Source organism: Stylophora pistillata, chromosome 3 (genome assembly GCF_964205215.1).
Source record: "Stylophora pistillata chromosome 3, jaStyPist1.2, whole genome shotgun sequence".
Classification (NCBI taxonomy): Eukaryota; Metazoa; Cnidaria; class Anthozoa; order Scleractinia; family Pocilloporidae; genus Stylophora; species Stylophora pistillata.
Window position 1 is genome coordinate 19,606,453 of NC_142521.1, and position 21,048 is coordinate 19,627,500.

The 21,048-nt window shown below is 37.7% G+C and overlaps 3 protein-coding genes across 4 annotated transcripts; 2 read left to right on the forward strand and 1 right to left on the reverse strand.

The window, feature by feature from the left end:
* Positions 1-23: 23 nt before the first annotated feature.
* Positions 24-3,201, forward strand: LOC111343260 (ubiquitin-conjugating enzyme E2Q-like protein 1). Its single transcript, XM_022950417.2, has one exon. The coding sequence runs from the start codon at positions 249-251 to the stop codon at positions 993-995; it is 747 nt and encodes a 248-aa protein (XP_022806152.1). The 5' UTR covers positions 24-248; the 3' UTR covers positions 996-3,201.
* On the reverse strand, positions 2,265-5,043 carry LOC111343258 (uncharacterized; the record flags this gene model as incomplete). The annotated part of the gene is made up of 2 exons (XM_088752849.1): positions 2,265-4,156; positions 4,707-5,043. Coding segments are annotated over 2 exons (711 nt in total), but the record flags the coding sequence as incomplete, so codon positions are not given.
* Positions 5,044-5,600: 557 nt separating this feature from the next.
* Positions 5,601-15,969, forward strand: LOC111343251 (uncharacterized). 2 transcript variants are annotated; one of them, XM_088753492.1, is made up of 10 exons: positions 5,601-6,119; positions 6,230-6,300; positions 7,769-8,021; positions 8,327-8,451; positions 8,883-9,008; positions 9,576-9,651; positions 9,740-9,851; positions 10,472-10,580; positions 12,204-13,023; positions 13,262-15,969. In XM_088753492.1, the coding sequence occupies exons 1-10, from the start codon at positions 5,882-5,884 to the stop codon at positions 13,546-13,548; spliced, it is 2,217 nt and encodes a 738-aa protein (XP_088609618.1). In that variant the 5' UTR covers positions 5,601-5,881; the 3' UTR covers positions 13,549-15,969. The 2 variants fall into 2 exon arrangements, with proteins under 2 accessions (XP_088609618.1, XP_022806145.2); XM_022950410.2 differs by having other exon boundaries at positions 5,607-6,119; positions 12,201-13,023.
* Positions 15,970-21,048: the final 5,079 nt, after the last annotated feature.

A 21,048-nucleotide genomic window follows, 5' to 3' on the forward strand; every position in this document is an offset into this window, starting at 1 on the left:
ACAATTCTTTTATGCTCCACTGCACGACGTTTATTGTTGACGAAAATCGGGGGGTCTCTGACGATGTATGCGGTGTCTTCACTTTTGTGTTTATTTTCAATGTCACTACAGGAATCAATTAGATTTTAGCTCCAGAGTGAAGTACAACTTAGTCAATTCTACGATTGTTTTGTTCCGAGCGCCTATAATTGCCAGGAGCGGGTGTTTGTTTTGTCCTCTTCGAATTTTGCTCGCGGACTTATATCAAAATGGCGTCCGTTTTTCGAAAACTGGTTAGACGTGAATCACGCAATGGAGAGGGTAGCGACAAGAATGGGTGTAAATCAAAGGGAAACTCAGACCTTAAGAACGAAAGAAAGGATGGGGAATTTAGCAATCTAACTCAAGAGAGCAATACAGAAACAAGACACCTGAATTCTTTGCCGGCGAAAACCACAGGGAGTAATGGTGTGAAAACAAATGATGTAAATGAAATGTCTTCCTCTCATGCTCAAAGGGTCCGAGCAAAGCGACTCATGAAAGAATTTCACGATGTAACTGTGCGTTGTGACAACAAATTGTTTTCAGCAGAACTAGTGGAAGATAATCTTTACGAATGGAATGTGAAATTATACAAAATCGACACAGATAGTTTGCTTTATAGGGATATGGTTGAAACCGGAACCAAGTTCATTCTATTGAATATTACATTTCCCGATAATTTTCCCTTCGCGCCTCCGTTCATGCGAGTTTCTGCACCGCGAATCGAAGGAGGCTTCGTTTTAGATGGTGGGGCGATCTGTATGGAGTTATTAACTCCCAAAGGATGGAGCAGTGCATACACAGTAGAGGCAATAGTGTTGCAGTTCTCTGCTGCCGTTGTGAAAGGTCAAGGACGCATCGACCGATCAACTAAAAAGGCATTCTCTAAGAAAGAGGCAGAATCTGCCTATAAACGATTAGTGAAGACGCATGAGAAATATGGCTGGGTAACACCACCGAAATCAGAAGGTTAGAGGTGTTAGAAATTTTGTGGTCAATCCAGAGGCGGTATCTCTAATGGATCCTACTGAATCAAGAACGGCTTATTTTCAATTCACAAAATTTCTCTCTAAATCGCTGTTGTTGTTTGCTGGTCAGTAACATACATTCTACATCAGGCTGATTTTAAATGAAGTTTGTGCTCATTGAATCACTCAGAATTAAATAATTGTCAATTGGATGAGGTTTTCTAGTGATTCATAAATTCCTTTATTTTTAACGAACAACTCATGACTGAATGGTGAATGCTGAAAAACAGAAAAATCATGTCTCATTTACACATTTTGAACCAACTCACGCCTCATGGCACACCACATTTTCAAGTTGGGTTACAAGGAGATTTTTTTGATGAATTCTATGTAGAGGAAGTGGATCAATTGGGAATTCAGTGGTGGAAAAGGCATTGAACAAAAGTTTCATTTACCGTAAGCCTTTTGTTTCTCTAAAAGTGCAACCTTTTAATGTGTGCTCAATTAAAAACAGAATGTAAAAAGTTATACCCAAGTAAAGTTCTAACAATGAATAGGCAAAATTTTCTGGTCATAAAGCAACCAGCCATTAATATGTAAATATACCATGGCATTTCAGTGACAGTTCATTTTCTTCCATTTTGTTGAATCCGTATTGCGGTTCACATAGCACTGTTATTTTTCTCTTCGTATTAGGAGAATGTGTTGTGTTTTGTGAAATCCCTTGAAAATTAAACTGATGTTAAATTAGACAAAATATGAACTGGCAAGCTATTAAAAATAATAAATGCATTTGGCTTTCATTGTGGTATGGATAAGTTATTACAAACATTAAATTGCCACCTGCACCAAAGAATACAATGGCTTTATGTACTGCTTTTTTTATATCATCAAGTAGAAATAACACAAACTTGACTAGATCTGGAAATATAAATCACTGCAGAAACTATTTCAAGTAACAAAATCAATGCTCAGAATCATAAACCACATGACACTGTCAAATCAGGTGATGTAAGTTACATTGAGAGTGTTTTATTGTAGTCAGATGTGTTAATGGATGTAATTACCATGTTTCATTCTGTTAAGCCAGGGCATGAATTAGGAGAATGATAAGTATTGTTAATTATTAGGTATGAGTGCTTTGGAAAGTCTTTGTAATTCAAATTTCTTTCTACTGGAAAAGCTCTTATAAGCAATTCAATTTATGTTTTTTTTTTTCACATAGATTACATATGGTTACTGTTAATGGGTGGTTTGGGAAATGCCCACTGGGAATAGAGTAAACACATTTTATTGACAATTAAATATTAAACAAAATTCTAATTCCTTGTTCAGGAAATCATTTCTTTTGCAACCTTAAAAATCTATCCAAATATTTTCAAGTTTGCCATTGGAAATTCTTGTTTAGTGAAGTATACCATCTATACCCATACTCATTCATTTTTTTTGTCTTCTTACCTTTCTGGAAATTTCTTTCTTATAAAACTATTATTTTAAGGAGTGTCATTCATTAAAGGTAATGTTTTATGGCTTTGTAGCATGAAAATTTTAAGGGTGTCCTTGTTCTGCTGAAAACTTGTTCTCAAAAATTGAAATACTTTGAAATTTATGAGAACAAGTCAAATGAAAAACTTCACTTACAAACAAAGTGTCACTCTATTCTTCATAGCAGAACTTTACAAACTATCTGTTCATGAATCCACTATAAATATGTAGTTTCCCTATGAACAACTTGACAAGTTTGAAAATATGAACATATAATATTTCTTTCCATGGAATCTACTGCCTGGATTTAAAATCACAAACATAAGTTCCTAGCTGAAATTTCAGTTTTCTTGAAGCACAAAAATTTGTGGCTACAAAGGACTAAAATGTCACCAAGCTGCAAAATTAATTTCACCTCAATTTCATGCTACTTGGTTCACATAATAGACTCTAAATTCAAACTTCATTGAGATATTTCCTTTAAAGTTTGCTTCTCATTCTTGTGTCATTTTATTGCTTGATTCTAGTTATGGTCAACATTAACTGTATAGTTTTGATGCCAAAAAAACTCACCCAAACAAAAATGACCTGTGAGTCATTTGTATATAATTTCTTTTTATTATAGTCAATAGACGTTGAACTGCAATTATTATGATTAGAACAAATTTTCTGTTTATTTTCCTGTCAGACTCTTGGGAACCAAATAAAGGAATTTATTTTAAAGTCACTGTAATTCCCTATTTAATGCGCTAAATGTTTTCCATTATTACTAAACAAACTGTGATAATCCCAGAGGGACCTTTTTCTCAACTTGTTATTCAACAATCTTGTCCTCTATTTCTTCTTCATAATGTCATATGCAACACAGGTACGAAGATAAAATTGATCCTGTACAGATCAAATTTACTGAGATAAAATTAATCCTGTATGGATCAAATTTACCGACAGCTGCATTAACTAATGTAGTATTGGGAATGACAGATTGGACAGCTTCAAAATGGGCTGGAAGTGGCTAACATTCATTTTGAAAAGAACATACTAAAACTGATTGAACGTTGTGAATATGATTATTTGTTAATCAGCCTGTGCTAGGCTTTCAGTAATTAAAAACAAGGGGAAAGTGGAAACCTGGAAACAGGCAGCTGTTTCCCTGACTACTGAGACTGCTGTGTGGTCCCTGTACTTTCTCTCTCTCTCTCCCTCTCTCTCTGTTATCCATCTCAAACATTTTATTAGTAAGTAAAATGTGTTGACCTTTGGAATTATATGGAACTTGTAGCATTTATGGAGTAGTAATTACCAGGGTACCTAGCTTTTGACTGGCCCCTCTCTTTCCATACTTCCCGATGCCTCGAATGTGAGATTTGTGTAGCTAACTTCGGCGTAGTCTTCTTTTCCTTGGTTAGTTTTGAGCAAATCATTGGTTTGTCGTGTATTCTTCCCTTCCTGGTTACTAGAAACGTCACTGAATGAAGTGCATGTCTCTTCATCACCACTTAGTCTATCAATTCTTTGGGGGAATTGCAGATACCGTTCTGGATCTGTGCCCCTTCTTTGGCAAAAGAACACACTGCTCTGTGAAATCTTCGGTGGAAGTTTGATCAAAATTTTAACGTAACTTTCTATGTCCGATCTTCGTTCTTCTGCAGGAGCTAAGTCATTTTTCCTCAAGATTTTTCTCCCTAAAAGTAAAAAAATAGGTCTATCTCAATTAAAATGCTCCCACACGTCCAACTTCTTGGTAGTAACCCTTCGCGACAATATGTCACGGAAATGTGCCCATTGAATCATTTCTAAATTTAACATTTATCACTGTACCATAGAGTATTTCCACACACGCGAGCTCTAGTTACATTATAGACATTATAATGTGAAAGGAAATAATTTACATTAAAATATTATCAATTTCCCTCATCAGTGGCTAATTTTAGAGATTTCGTACACCTAGTTAGCGTCACGTGAAAACATGTCCGTGTCCTCTCGGAACTGTTTGGGTTTATCCGAACTAAAAATAATCGGGTGTGTTACCTGAGGGTCAACAGCTATTCCAAACCAATGGTCACGGCTGTCGAGTCATCATGTCAGTGGCTATCATGTGGTCGGAAATAATGTGATACATGCTATCAAAATTTGTTGCCTCATAAGACGCCTGTATGTAAAAACGTATAGATAAACCAAACAACAAATTGTGACCCCTTTTGGCTGCTCACTTGCCTTATGTTATAGCCACACCTGGGAGGTAGGGAATAATCCTTGCAAATCCTCTAACTGAGCCGGCTTCCGCAGGAAAAGAATCCAATAACCTGCATTGAAACTCAAAGAAATAATTGTAGCTCCGCCAGATGTTACAACTCGAGCCGCCGGACCACTCCACTTTCAAAACAAACGCGTATTGTTTCTTTTTACTTCCATTCAAGCGTTCTCTGATTGAGTTGAGTTCTGCTCCAGCGACATATATCTTAGCGGCTTTACTACCGTTTTTTTCGTTCAAAAAGTCTGCAGTAACAGGATGTAACTTCTTCTCTCGGCTAACTGATCTTTGAAAATCTTTGAGAACATGATTCTGGATTTTTTAAGTCACGCAAGTACTGTAACGCAAGCATGATTACGTTTGATGAGATAGGAGCTTCCGGTTAAACCTTGGGAAGGAAGTCACCGTTTTGTGTCGTTTCTTGTTTGTTTGCTTTTGTTTTTGATAACCCTATATGTGATTATTATGACGGTTTCTCTTTCCTAGAAAATAGGAAATGCAGCAGACAGATTCCGGTTTAGAAAAACACGAGGTTTTTGGGGGGTTTACAGATATTCTATTGAAGTATTTTTGAGAACACACCAATTAGAGAGTGTTTCGCCAAAATTGTCCCATAAATAGGTTTCTAAAATATGGAAATGAAAAGTATAAGGAGTAAGTGAAAGTAAAAACTCTGTGAGTCAAAGAAAGATCTTACCTGAGAGATGGATGGTGACAATTCTAAACATCGCCCGTAAAATCACTTGTGTAATTTCAGTTGTTTCCTTGAACATTTTTCGCTTAAAGTAGAAGTAAGCTTTATTACCCACTGTGAGGGTTAGACATCATAGAAATCTGACGGGCATAGAAACATCTCGAAAATTTAGTAACCTAACAGGAAATTACAAAAAAACCGGAAGTAGCTAGAAAGGTAATTGTGAATCGCCTTCATCCTCTCTCCTTATATGGCAGGTGGAATACATTATGATGGCTCGCCTCTAAACCAAACACAAGATTTGCATAAACTTTCCAGACAACACACTTCTTCTGAAAGGTCGCAAAAATTCTCGGACGGATTTGGCCGAAACGGTGGAGATCAATGGCGCAAATGTTACTGTAACAAACGCGGTGATTTTACGCGTGGTGTCAATTTCGGTGTTGTCACACGCGCTTTGTAATGGCGGATCATTTAGAACTTGTGAGTGAAATTCCGAAGGTCGAGAAACTTTCCGTGCAAGATCGCCTAGAACTCGCAAAGAAGCGACGATCTCAACAACTGAGACGATGGGAAAGAGAGAAAGATAAAGAATATGGTCCACCACCACCTAAAAAGAAACCTCAACGAGCAAGACCAGTGAAATTCGAAGCTAGAATTATCCTTTTGGAAGCCGCTTCTCGAGGCGATTGCGATGAAGGTTGGTACAGCCTAGCTTTTGCACCCTGAAGTTTTGTTTGTCGATCGTAGTTATGTCTTCAGATTCTCCTTATATAGTGAAATTTTAAATTATTGATGTTTCTTATCCAGTGAAAAGGATGCTTGATTATGGAGTTGACCCAAACTTAGCTAACGACGACGGACTAACTGCGTTACATCAAGTAAGAGTTTATGAAGTTCCATGCACGATCTATCATTATGAATATGCGGCTCTAATAACGTAAAGATCTTGTTTAGAAGCTTTGGAACTTGATTGGGTGCAATATTTGACAACTAATCTTCAAACTGTGTTTGTGTTTATTTTTGTTCGCTATCAGAAAATTGATGTTTGTTTTACAATTGAGCCAAATCGTGTTGGAACATAACATTCACTAGAAATTAATTTTCCTCGTATATATTGATGAGTTAGAGTTTCTCTGTTTTCTTTTGTACAATATATTGTCTCGCTATCTAGTGTACACTTTTGTAATGTAAGACATGAATTGATGAATTTATTTGGACGTTTTTGATAAATATGACACACATTGGAGATGGCATGAAATTGATTGACCTAGGCGAAGCAAAAAGCACTTTATTTCTTTCAAAACACGATCAAATCATTTTTAGTCGGGGTTTCCGGTTGGTGGCTCGTAGGATTAACCTAATTTTAATTTCTGATTACATTACGACGACTTTTAGAAGTATGATTCAGATTAAATTTGAATATTTGGCTGATTGACGTAAAAAGTAATTACGACAAATTACTGAGCCGTGGCTTTTTCGTTTATTCAGATTTTTTTTATCTCAGTTTTCAATATTACTGTACTTTGAGAGCCTAACCTCTGTCTTGGTGGAAATTTCAAGGCAGCTTTCTTAGTATCAGTGCTTTTTTTCTGTAACAAAGAATTATTTCGCTTAGATTTCTAACTATGAAGCCATTTTGTGTGTCTATGCTCAGCTGGAATTTCATTGTTTAATTTGTTTGCTGATTAGGGTGATCTAGAGGTGTTTACACGAGACAGTGCAATTTTAAAAAATTCTTCTTTCAATGTTGACCAGACGTCGACTAGATAAGAACTCTTGATATTTTTGGGCAATAATAAACCCAAGAGATATGACCTCTGACTCAAGGTTTCTTGCATCTTGTAGCTTAAATTGGCTTTTTTTATGTCAATCATAGCTTGCGTTATAGTGTTACCAAAGAAATTTTTCTTGCCTTGCTCAGAGAAATTCGCCTCATAACTGTATTTGGTTCAACTGGCTAGGTGGTGTCTCCAGTATTCTACATATGTGCTTATCAAAGACAGTGGCGATAATTAACTATCAAAAGCACCAAGTAAATGTAATATGTGTACCTTAAGATTTTTTGTGTCATACAGGAGGTTGGAAAGTGACAGTTGATGTTTGTTTTGTAGAATTTATGTCTCAACCCTCCAGCTCTTTAGAAAATAAAAATGATTTTGACAAAATGCAATTAATGTTTTCTTGTTTTGAATTACAAGTACTTGATTGACTGTCCATTAATTCATTGTCGGACAAAATATGTGTTTTTACCAAGTTACTTGATTTGAAAACAAAAACTAATAGGAAGTCCATAAAATAAATCATTGTCCATATTGTGATGAATTTTTTTTTGTACAATTTTACAAGGCTTGCATTGATGAGTGTGATGAGATAGCAGAACTTCTTGTGGGTTATGGTGCCAATATTGATGCAGAAGACCGTGAATTGTGGACACCTTTACATGCTTCAGCAGCATGTGAAAACTATTCGATGGTCCAGTATTTAGTTGAAAATGGTGCTGATGTTGTTTCTATCAATGCTGATGGAAACTTGCCTGTTGATTTGGTTGAAGAAGATGATGACTTGAAGAAGTTCTTACATGAAGAGATGAACAAATATGGTGAGCTATTTTTATCATGAACTAAATCAAAAACATGCATCAGCCCGTTAGTCTTTACAAAACATACTGAGAACATTTGACTGACAAACTATTCAGATTTACCAAAAAAATATTTCTTAAAATGACAAGTCTCAATATTAGAAAATTTTTGGTCCAAAGACTAGATAGCAAAAATGGTCTGACAGCTGGCCATATCCCTCTGCCTACTAATCATCAAATGATAACCTGAAGTAACAAATTTAGGGTTAGTGTTCACATGACTCTACCACAAGTTTAACAGCATGATACACTTATCAAAATTTCAGGATTTAATGAAGATAAGATCAATGAACTTGCTCTCTTAAGAGAGAAACGGATGCTTGAAGATATTAAAGATGCAATTGAAAAGAAAAGAGACCTGGAAATCAAGGATATGCAAGGCGCAACAGCTGTAGGTTTCGTACATTGGTTATTTAAATTCTCAGTGAAATAAGCATATTTCCTGTTGAGATTAAACTTCGGTTACAAAACTTGACAATGTCTTCCTCTGTTAAAAACATTTTTTTCATGTAAATTAGTTACAAGAGTTTGGTGTGTAATTAAGAGAACAACTTCTACCTGATAAGCTTGAGTATTCTCATTACCTGTTTGCTGGATAATGTATGGATATTGTAGGGAGAAGTAACAGCATAATCACTTTTGGGAGTTTAAGATAACTGCCCTTTATCAAACTACCCTCGCTGGGACCATCACCTGGACTGGTTGAACTCTTAAGCTCAAACGATTCACTTTGACATGCATAACTGTTCTTACCCATACTAGTTATAATTTTATTATCAAATGTCATGACAGTATGATGATTATAATTCATTTTACTTGCAGCTACATGTTGCAGCAGCTAATGCCTATGAAGAAGTGTTAGAATTCTTACTTGAGAACGATGCAGATGTAGATGTCGTGGACAGGGATGGGTGGAAACCTATTCATGCTGCAGCCTGCTGGGGAAATGTAAATATTTTGGTTTCATCTTGTGAGACACATGAGTTGAAAGCAATTTGTTCTCATCAGTTAACAACTGACTCATGTTTGAGCTCGGGCTCATTGAGATTTGGAGCGTGTGAGAAGCTGGAGAGCACCAAAGATGCTTAAGAGTTGGCTGAGGTGTAGTCGAGAGAAATTCTTACTTCTAGTGAATCCTCTCAAACTTCCTCATATCTTAATGAAAATGCAGTTGATGATGTGTGAACCAATTGTTTGCTATTTTTTCAAAAGGGCTGTTTCAGGGTTGTTGCTTAATGGTTGCCGTTGGGAAAATTTACTAAATGAAAAAGTGGTGATTGTCAGTTGCATTTTTGGCTGACAATGGTTTGGTAAAGCACAACAGGTTCTTTTCATGGTATGCACTTACAATCATATGTATTTTGAATGCTATCTTTGAGTCACCTCACTTGAAATTTCAGCCAGCAGCCCAATTTCTTAGTTGCAACCCTGCAGTTGTACAAAGAGAAATTTCCTCTGTTGTGCTCAACACACAAAGGTTACTATCAAATTTCTGCTTTTGTCCTCTATCTTTAGGAAAAAGCAATTGAACTACTCGTAGAGCATGGATCTGATCTAGAAAGCAAGACACCTCATGGGGAAACTCCATTAGGTTAGCAACATACTGGTTGTAATTTTGCCATTTTTTCATTCTTTGTTTGTTAATAGTCTAATTGGCAATCTATTCTCTGACACATTAGATCTATGTGATGATGCTGACATGCGGCAGTTCATCATTGATCTTAAGGGCAAAATGAAGACAAACAAGTTTAAAGTGAAAAATAAGAGGAGAAAAAGAAACAACTCAAGATCGTAAGTCATGTACAGGATAGGGTGTTTCTTCTCATTACCAAACACTCAGCAAGAAGCTGAAACTATGCAGTTACAGGGGTTTCATTAAGGGCCGGGCACTGGCCAAATTGACCGGTTGTAAGGACGGTTTTGCCCACCTGGTTTAACAATCTGGAGGAAGGTTTATCTTATAAAGAAGTTTAGTTCAAAAAGTTTTGCCCGCCTGTGAAAACCAGTTGCCCTCCTACTGAAAAAATTAATGAAACCCCTGCAGTTATATTGAGCACAAGTAGTGACATTGTTATGTACTATTTTACATGAGTTTTTGGGTGGGAACAAATGCATGTTAACCCTTAAACTCCCAAGATCTGATTGTTAATTCTCCCCTCTAGCTGTCACACTTTTCCTATTAAATTGGTTATGAGAATTTGGTGTTCAATCAAGATAAAAACTTCTACCTTAATAAGTTTGAGTATTCTCATTACCTGTTTACTGAACAATGTATGGATATTATAGGGAGAAGTTGCATGTTAATCACTTCAAGGAGTTGAAGGGTTAATTATATTTCAAAATCATTTCTTTCTTATGAAATTGATATTCATTCATTGTTAAATTAAATAATACTTTTCCTGATTTTGTAGGTTGTCTGTCAAACGATCCAGTCTCAAAGAAAAAATTTCCATTTCTCAGAATGAAGCCAAGGCAGAAGCAATTCTTCGACAACATCCTGAACTGGCCTTCCTCATTGCGGTAATTCAGCTCAGTTTATTCAAAAGAAATATGAGAAATAAAATTAGAGTGGAGTCAAGGTTATATGATAGTTTGGGCTGATTGTGCCTCTGAGAATTATAGGAAATTTCAACAGGGAGATGGAGTGAAATAGTTGGTTTGATCAATTCAGTTGATAAAACTAAAATTATCTTGTTAATAACCTCACCATTGCAGTACCACAGTATCTTTAGAAATTATTTTACCCCCTTTAGATTGAATGAAAACCACCTACCTAGTATGAATCTTTTAATCTCTGAGAGTGACTACCAATTATTCCACTTGCATGCATTGGCCTTTGTGGCCAAGTGGGCTATAACTGTCTCATATCCAACAAGTGCAAGTGGAATAATTGTTAATTTATTAAACACCCAAAAATATTGATAAATCTTCCCAGTTTTAGTTTGGAAGAACTAGCCAAATGTTACAATGAACAAAACCATTTTTGGTTTAACTTGTCTTCATGCACACACATGGTATAATTGTTCTTAACCCATGATGGCTGAGCCTATGAAAACTCTTGAAATGCATTATCCAATAATCCAATTTTAAATAACAGTTGTCACAATTACAGTATTATGGATAAATCAAACATTGATTTAAAGTCATGCAAACAAAGGGAAGATCAAGCTAAGAAGAATTTGATTAATAAACAAAGCGTCTTTGCCAGTACCATGGAAAATGTATTGAGAACACTGCCATGAAGTCAGGCGCGTAGTGTGGTCATTATTTCAAGTACGCACAAGTACATATGATCTAGAAACCTAAGTAAACTGAGCGAAAAATACTGCATTCTTTATTTCTTGTTCGAAATAGTTTGTATGAATACAAGCAAAGAACAAAGTTAGAACATGGTATAGCTTTTGTTTTTAGAATTTAATCAAAGTGGTGTTTTCATCACGAAATCTTTGTTGCGTACAAGTAAAATGTTAAAAATAGAAGCAATTGCTAAAAATTTCAAAATTTTCTGGTTACCTCGAGTACCCATGTGCGTATATTAGTATAGGACGCTACGCACCTGGAAGTTTGATGTTTGTGTGAGTTTGTATAGTATTAAATATATTAATCAGTAGTTTCACTAGCAACCTTTGTGGCTTCCCTTGGTGTTGATGTATGGGATCCCATGAAAGTGGGTTCCCACTCCACTGATGAGCAATCACGTGATCAGTGGGTAAAAAAGGAACAAAGCGTATGCAAGGGTGGGGATGAGTGTGTAAAATGAACATAAAAGTTAGGTGTTAAAATTGAGGGAGCGACTTCTGTAACAACAGCATGCTCCTAAACTCAATTTTAAATTGTAAAAAATATATGTTATATGTTATATGTTATTAAAATAAAAAATAGAATCAAAATCAAATAAAATCAAAATCAAATGAAGTTAAAATATTATATAAGAGTAACTATTAGAAAGAGGGGGCAAAGCATTTAGGGTTTAGGGTTAAATTGCTAATGTCATATTAGAGTTTTGGTTATAGTTAGGGTTAGAGTTATATTAGGGTTAGTATTAGTTAGGGTTAGGGTTAGGTTAGGGTTAGTGCTAGATTAGGGTTAAGTTTAGTGACATTACTGCTCAGTGACAAATGTGGTCTTTTTTTTAATCAGAAGGACAAGAAGACAGATTATGGATCAAATCAATTGAACTTGAGTATAGAAGATACCACTCTACCTAAAAAAGAATCTCCTTCACCAGCAAGACCAGAGGTTGACGAGAGAAGTGCTGGTACTTATGGGAAAGAGGTCACTGAAAATTCAACAACAGTGAAATACAAAAGAACTTCAGAAGTGAAAGAGACAGTTGTGACAAATACTATCAATGTGAAAGTTGTAGAACAAGGAAATAATGAAAAGGGGAACAAAACTCTATCTAGCACAGAGAATCACATTGAACATCTCAAAAGTGAAAGATCTAGAGAACTTCTTCCAAAAGGGAGAGAGGCAACTGTGCCAGGACAGGGCACTGATACAACAAAGATTCAACACAATAGCCAAAATGATTCAAAAGAGCATGTATTACAAGATAAAACAAACTCCAAGCCCTCAGAGAAAATAGCAGTTCCTTCACAGCCACCTTCAGGTCGCCGTCAACTTCCGGTGGATCCAAGAATACAACAAGCTACAAAAGAGAATAACATGGTAAACATTAATCACACTAGTCAGGGAGTTGTTGCATCCAAGGTCGAAAGGACTCCTGCAAGCAAAACTTCATCAGAGCTTAGTGCCAACTCTAATTCAACAGCACAGACTGTCACATCTATGCCTAAATCCACAAAGACAAGAGCTGCTCCTCCAGTACCAAGATCATCTGGAAGTACAGGCAGTAGGACCCAGGTGCCATTTTCTGATACATCAGGCTACCAAGATTCATTTTCCAAAAGGAAGTCAAGAGATTCTCGGGAAATTTCAGATACTGCTTTGCAACAGTTAGGTAGGTTGATATATGTTCTCAGCTTTCAGAAAAGTGATGCTTATTTGTCTAGTTATCCTGTCTTATTCATGTATGCCTAAATACCATCAAAAGTGACAAAACTATCAAGGCTACCACTCCTAGCCCATGATTCTTAATGTGGATGAGATGCTAATGCAGTTTAAAGTTCCAGTGAATATACATGTCTAGTTGGTATTATTTGAATTTGTAAAACTTTTGTGTTCATTTGTTTGTTCAGCAAAGGATATCAAGGAGTCAAAAGTAATTTCACCATCAGATGTCAGACTGTCTTCTGATGCTAAAAATGCCAAGTACACACCCAATCCACGGATACCTCAACTGCAACAGCAGAATGATACTCCAGCAACACTGCATGTCTCTTCTGAAACAGTTCCCATGAGTAATATAATTGACACAAACAATGTAACTAATAACAGCGTAGAAGAACCCAGGCGTAAATTCAAACAACCTGCTGGTGCTCCAGAAGTGGGAGATCATAAAAAGTCTTGTTGTGTTATCATTTAAGCACTCCAAGATGGCAATGAAGCATTGCAACACAACAATTACTTAAAATTGTGTTCTTGTGACAACTTCTTGGCTGCCAATTGAAAGTATCTTAGGCAGTCATTATGGGCCTCACAGCTTTGATGCTCTAAGATGTTAGATAAATTTTTCAGAGATTGCCAGGAAAACAAGTTAGAGGTTTTCGGTTTTTTTTTGGAGTTGTGGTAAAATGGATCACAGTTCAGATAGCGTTCAAGTTGTCTGCGAACCAAGTTTGTTAGCCCATGACAAAATTTAATGGAAACAACACAGATGTGGTTCAAGAAAGACTGGGGAAAGTAAAAAAGCTTGGTCCTTACAGAATGGTGCTCACAGTAAATACTTTAAGTAAAGTGTTCAGCAGAAGCTCCTTGTAACATCCACGATTGATCTGTGCATGCATTCCATTGCAAAAGGCAGCACATTCAATTAAAAAAATGCATGCACCAATGATAGAAACAAAAACAACATGCATGTTCAATGTAATAGTTACACACCCTTCATTTTGCAATGGACTTGTAGTGGGCTGCACACACAGCTTGATTGCTGCTGCTATACACTCCTGCTAAACTACTCCAGAAAAAGTATGTGTTGAGATCTTGCTACTCAGTTTAGACATCTCTGTGCCAAGTGACAAGAAAAGAAGAGCTACAAATTAGCACCGAATAGCTATAAATATTCTATTCAAGGAGATTCATGAAAAAATTGGCATTGTGGACAAATGTAAAATACTATTTTTGTTAGTTTTTTTCTCTTTCTATTTTGAGAATTCAAATATTTTTAGGTTATTGCAATTAGGGAAACAAGCATAGTTGAATTATGTTGCACATCTGAAGACAAGATTTCATGAAGAAAAAAATGACACATTTGGATGAAAATTTTAAATGCAATAAAGAAGTGTTGGTGCATTGAACAAATCACACAGACTTTTGATTTGCTAGACACAGGTGTACTTAATTTACAAATTTTAACTCTTTTTTTTTTTTACAAAATTGCCAGCCTCTTGGGTTGGTTTGTCTTTCAGGTCTTATCCAAATTGGACAAAGTTTTTTCCTATATACTTAAGGAGTTTATTGTCTGTGGTAAAAGAATTAATTTATGAGTCAGAGCACATTTTCTCTTGCTACTAATTTAAGAAAATCAGAGAAAAGGATGGTCCACTTGGCTGTAGAAGTATCTTAATTTGTCCTCTCCCTTTGATGTAGACATTTCTAAACCTCTGTTGAGGAAAGACATTACTTACCAACACAACCAAATTTGACTGAAAAGGACAAAAGATATTTATTGCTTTTTAGACTATAACAGTTCCAGATTGGAAATGATCCGAATGTTCAACATTTATGTCCCATTGTGCCATCTAAGAAAAAGTATTGTGGCTGTCATAACATGTTTCAGAGTTAGTGGAATAGTGATGTCTAGAAAAATGAGGAAACTACAGACATTTATTTTGTGATATTTTTTGCACTGGTAAAATGGGGGAAGAAGCATAGTGACTTTCTTGATGGTGTTACATTTAAACAGTAGCCTCTAATTGACGTGAATAATATGCACAGATACATATCTACAGACAATTATCAGTTCCAAGATATGAACAGCTTTGTGAGAGTAAAGCTGGAGGAAAACTGTGAGCTTTAATGAACACATTGTGTCCTAGAACAAATATACAAGCATATTTTTGTGCAAAATAGAGGCTATCATGTTTATTATCCTTCAAATATTTGCAAGCCATGTAAAAAAATGTTTGTGATCAGCTTACTGTTACTGTGCAGGATGTTTAAGAGTTTTCTCTGGTAGGACTTGAGGAACAAATATTTCCCTTCTTTTGTAATAACAGAAAACTCTCTCTCACCTTGAAATTTTAAAAGAAGATTTGTCATAATGGATGCAAGGTTTGAAAATTGGGGAACACTCGGATGATATCTAAGGGTATCCCCCAGTTTAAGCTCCTGGGGAAAATCAGTTACCTGATGGGCTTAGACCTATTGCATCTAAGCAAGAAATTTAATTGATCACAACCTTGGATATTCCCCCAGCTCTATATGAGGTATACTCATTTTATGTTATGCATTTAGACCAATCATGCCAGCACAAATAACTGTTATAGCTGTTGCTAAAGTCACTTCAGTCTGCATTTTTGATCAGTCTGATTATAAGAAACAAGCCTTGAATTCTGTCAAAATGCTCTGTCACTTCTGCTTGCTTTGTTTCTGAGCAGTGATAGCACAATTTAATTAAGTTGTGGTCATTGTTTGTTTCAAATGATATGATTGATTACATTTATTTAAGTTAGGACCATGGTAAGAGTGGCTCTGTGAAATGAGAGAGAGAAAGGAAGAAAAAAACTCATTTTGTATTTTTCAGTCATTCATGCTGTAGAAAATAAAATTAGAGATTTTAGTAACAGTTTCAGATGGCTGACTGCCTGGGAGCTAAAATTAGTTTTGTTTAAGCAACTTGAAAAGTTTTGCTACTTTTTCATAAAATCACCATTTGGAGTCTATGTCATTCTCTCCCAGCCAAGAACCATTATTTGCTCTTTATACTTAGTTCTCCTGTTTTTCTACCCTGTTAAATTCTACCTCTATAAATTTCATCCTCCTCCCCCCCCCCCCCCCACCCCCATCCAATTGACTGACCCCACCCTCTTCCATCCTCATACCTTCCTTGATATTATTCAACAGTTCATAAATCGGCTTGGCAATTTTGGCAAAATTCGGGATGTAACGACGGTAATGATGGTTCTGCGTTCTCAGTGACGGCATTCTCTCTTTTACTTGTTGTAAAAGTGTGCTATCAAAGAAATAGACATCAGGAATAACAGCAATTGGTGTGTAAGAGAAAGATATAATGACTCGAAAGAAAAGTTTACCTGCTACACGTAGACTTAAGGAGGGAGTCTTCATTTGCTTCGGGGTCTGCCAATTGAACTGACCACTAGGGTAGTGGATAACCTATTTTCGATTAGCTCTGCAGGTTTTCTACGATCACTTGAGCACTTCAATGGTACTTACAGCCTATTCCGGGCTTACGGTAATTTGCGAAACGAAACGAAGCGAAACAAAATACAAAACGAAACAAAGTTCGCAGACAATTTCTTTAGGCGCTCTGCTCCCGAAAGTTGTCTTACTAGATAAAGTAAAGACAGGCTTACGGACGCAACAAGAAATTATTCCCTCTCTTCGCAAACTGTTCTCGCTAGATGCCTTGTTTCGCAAAATACCAATAACGGCCGCTTACGGTATTTTGCGAAACGAAGCGAAACAAGGTTCGCAAACAATTTCTTTAGGCGCTCTGCTCCCGAAAATTGTCTTGCTAGATAAAGCAAAGACAGACTTTCAGACGCGACAAGAAATTATTTCCTCTCTACGAAAACTTTTCTCGCTAGCTGCCTTGTTTCGCAAAATACCAATAACTCCCGGCTTATGGTATTTTGCTAAACGAAGCGAAACAAGGTTCGCAGAGAATTTCTTTAGGCGCTCTGCTACCGAAAATTGTCTTGCTAGAGTAAAGCAAAGACAGGCTTACAGCCGTCCAAAACTGAACGTTGCTTTCCAATTGTAGGACGCCCAAGCAAACCAAAGGATGGCAGCTTGAACGCCATGTTGACTGTAAAACTGAGTTTCCCGCCAAATCTGATACATGTGACTTAGAACGGAAGTGTCACGCATTCTCTCAGTGAGAATGAACAGTAAATAATTGTACACCAGGACAAGGGAGAACAAGAGCCGCAAAAGATAAAATCGTTTAAAACCTATCTGGACCATAGTTATGACTGGACTAAGCCTCCGGCAAAAATTGAAAAAATTTTGTAGGTTTTAATAACAATATATAAATACATACGTACTGGTAGACATTCTACAGCAATGTCAAAGGGCAGATTTTTTTGTTTTCCTCTTTGATACGAATTAGCCACCTATTTCCCGAACAAGATCTGTATCAAGATAATTTTCGGAAGCAGAGCGCCTGTAAATATAGTCTATTAGTCACCGAATCTTGTTTCGTCGCCTACTGTTGTATTCTGTCCGTAACTACGTCTCTTTAATCACATATAAGATAACTGATAACAAACAAATTCAATCAACCTCTCTCGCTCGTCGCTCCACGTGTCATTACCTCCTCAGGTCATGTGACCGACACAACATCCCTTCTTTTCTTAACAGAAAAAAAAAGAAAAACTTAATCTTAAACTAGATCATACGATCAACGCAACTGCAACTATGTCCAGAGTTTTTTGTTTTTTTTTTGCTTTACATAGCTATGTCTTTATCTCCATTGTAAGAGGCTACCATCATGTCAGTTTTCTTTCTGGGTTACTCCCATTCACCATAGCGATCTGGGGGATGCCTATCCCGTTGCGGCCTCTGCTCTAATTCATTGTCCTCTTGTAACTCAAACTGATGATCACTGTCAACACATTGTTCATCTCTGGGGGTAAACTTCTTTACTTCTGTGACGTTCCTCTGGTATTGAACTTTCTCAGGTGACTGTACCACAACACTATTGCCCTTCTTTTCAATGATTTCATAAGGCTCACTTTCAAATTTGGTTGACAACTTGTTTGACTTTTTCTTCTTTAGAAGCACTTGGTCACCAGTCTGAAGGTCATTGGGTTGAGCACCCCTTCGTTCATCTGCATATATCTTCGCTTTTATTTTCTTTTCCCAGTCGCGATCTCGTAGCTCATCATCATTTACGGTAGTTTCGCGCAACTCAGGCATCTTTGTGCGGATCTTTCGACCAAATAATAACTCCGCAGGGGAAACTCCTGTGACGGTGTGCGGCGTTGTTCTGTATGTAGCGAGGTAATGAACGAGCTCTTTCCTCCAATTTTTCCTTCTGCTTGTGCAATTCTCATGGTTTTGAGTAGGCTTCGGTTTTGACGCTCTACTTCGCCATTTGCCTGTGCCCATTGTGGCGTAACCTTGCGGTGTAAGATACCATTATCAACAAGAAAATGCTCAAACTCTTCACACTGGAATTGTGGTCCGTTGTCGCTCGTTATGGTTACTGGCAGGCCATGAACAGCGAATATCGTCTCGAGGCGTGAGATAATCTGGGATGCAGTAACTGACATCAAGATCTCCACTTCATAGTACCTAGAATAATAGTCAATGACAACAAGCAGGTACTCTCCTGTTGGCATCGGTCCCAGGAGATCCAAGGATAAGTCCTGCCATTTGCCAAGCGGCAGCTCAGTAGGCATCAAAGGCTCCGGTGGAGTTGCTTGTCCAACTACTTGACATCCATGACACGACCTTACATATTGTTCAGCGTCTTTGTCGATACCGGGCCACCACACTTTAGTCCTCAGTCTCAGTTTCGTAGCAACAATTCCAACATGTCCTTCGTGTGCAACAGCTAGTACTTGCTGTCTAAGAGTTTGGGGAATAACAATGCGAGTTCCACGCAAAACAACTTTGCCGATGGCACACAGTTCGTCTTTTACTGGAATATATTTAACACATTCTTTGTTGTTCCAGACACCTTCACGAATACATCGCCTTACTTCACTCACTTCAGCATCACGATGGGAATGTTCCTCTACTTCTCGTGTTGTCATGGCTTTTGGGGTGGCTGTCTGGGCTATAAACCGTTCATATTCTTCTGCAACGTTCCTCGTTTTCTCCTCGTCCAGACTGTGGTAACAGCTCAGTCGAGACAGGGAATCTGCTATGTTCTCGCTACCAGGCTTGTATTCAATGGTGTAATCAAAAACTTGCATCCGCAGTACCCAGCGCTCAATGCGGGCAGGGGGTCTCGACTTCTTTGAGTATAAACATTCCAAAGGCTTGTGATCAGTTACAAGGTGAAACTTGATCCCATATAGGTAAGTGTGGAACCGTTCACAAGCCCATACAATCGCCAGCGCCTCGCGCTCTGTCTGGCTGTATCTGCGTTCTGCATCCGTTAGACTTCGACTAGCATACATAATGACCCTGAACTCTCCTTGCTGCTTCTGAGCAAGAACGGCGCCCAAACCCACAGGACTTGCATCAGTGATTACACGAGTCTCAGCATCTTTGTCGTAATATCCAAGAGCCTCTGCTCGAGCCAGTTCATTTTTCAGCTTCTGAAATGCTGCTGCTTGCCCTGATCCCCATTGGAACACAATATCCTTCTTTGTCAGTCTTCGCAGTGGCTCTGACAGTGTCGCAAGATTTGGAATAAACCTTCCACTGTAATTTACTAGACCTAAGAATGACCTGACTTCTGAAACCGATTCTGGTTCTCTTGCTTCGACTACTGCCTTCACTTTGTCAGCGGCCATACCCACTCTTCGACTTGACAGGACATGGCCCATGAATGTCAACTGACTCATGGAGAATTGGCACTTTTCTAAGTTGAGGGTAAGGCCGCATTCACGTACACGCATCATCACTTTTCGCAGGCGTTCATCGTGCTGGTCATGTGTTGCACCATGCACTATAATATCATCTGAGATATTGTGTACCCCTCCAATACCTTGCAATGTCTGCTGGATAACCTGCTGGTATTTCTCCGGAGCTGCTGATATCCCAAACATCAATCTTTTATATCGGTGCAGACCTTTGTGTGTGATGAATGTGGTAATCTCACGGGATTCTTCAGATAATTCAATTTGATGGTACCCCCATCTTAAGTCCAGCTTGCTGAACACTTTACTATTGTTCATGTCTTGACGTACTTCATCAATGGTTGGAATGGGGTATCGTTCACGTCCTACCGCACAATTTGCTTGTCTCATGTCTACACAAAGTCTCACTTCCCCATTGGGTTTTGGGACTACAACTACAGGGCGGACCCACTGAGATGGACTGTTTACTTTCTCGATGATGTCTGTGTTCTCCAGTTCGTCTAATTTCTTCTCGATTTTGTCTCTAAGATTGAATGGTGGTCTGCGCAGAGGCTGAACCACAGGTGCCACGTGCTCTTTTATATGCAACTTAAGCTGATATCCTTTTAGCTTTCCTACTCCTGTAAAACAATCTTTGAATTCTTCTACAATGTCACTGCTTACAGAGTTTATGGAACTTCCCATCTGAAGCACTCCAAGCTTGATTGCTGTACTTCTCCCCAATAGGGGTTGTCCTGTCCCATCAATCACTACAAACTCTGCCTCACAAACTTTGTCACCCAGGACTACTCTTGCTTCGAAACAACCGACAACTTCTAAAGGCACACTACTCCCATAAGCATACAGCTTCTTTTTGCACCTATAGGATTTGCATTCAATCTTCTGGGATTTTAGCTCCTCCCATGTTCCTTTATCGATCACATTAGTGCTTGCCCGAGAGTCAATAAGCATTCGCACAGAGTTCCCTCCAACTAACACATTTATCATCCCACCTGTAGTTCCTCTGCCCACAGTGAATGCGTACTCGTTATCGTCGCTCTCAACTCTCAAGTTGTCATCATCAATCGAGTTCACATTCGATCTCCTTTTGTCTGGCACATCTCGTGGAGAAAATCTTTTGTTTCTGATGACAGTTTTGGTTTGGCAAA

Coding starts and splice junctions, on each gene's coding strand:
- LOC111343251 (XM_022950410.2), top strand. CDS start 5,882: ATGGCGGATCATTTAGAACTTGTGAGTGAAATTCCGAAGGTCGAGAAA. Junction 6,301..7,768: donor GACTAACTGCGTTACATCAA/GTAAGAGTTTAT, acceptor CAATTTTACAAG/GCTTGCATTGATGAGTGTGA. Junction 9,009..9,575: donor CTGCAGCCTGCTGGGGAAAT/GTAAATATTTTG, acceptor CTCTATCTTTAG/GAAAAAGCAATTGAACTACT.
- LOC111343260 (XM_022950417.2), top strand. CDS start 249: ATGGCGTCCGTTTTTCGAAAACTGGTTAGACGTGAATCACGCAATGGA.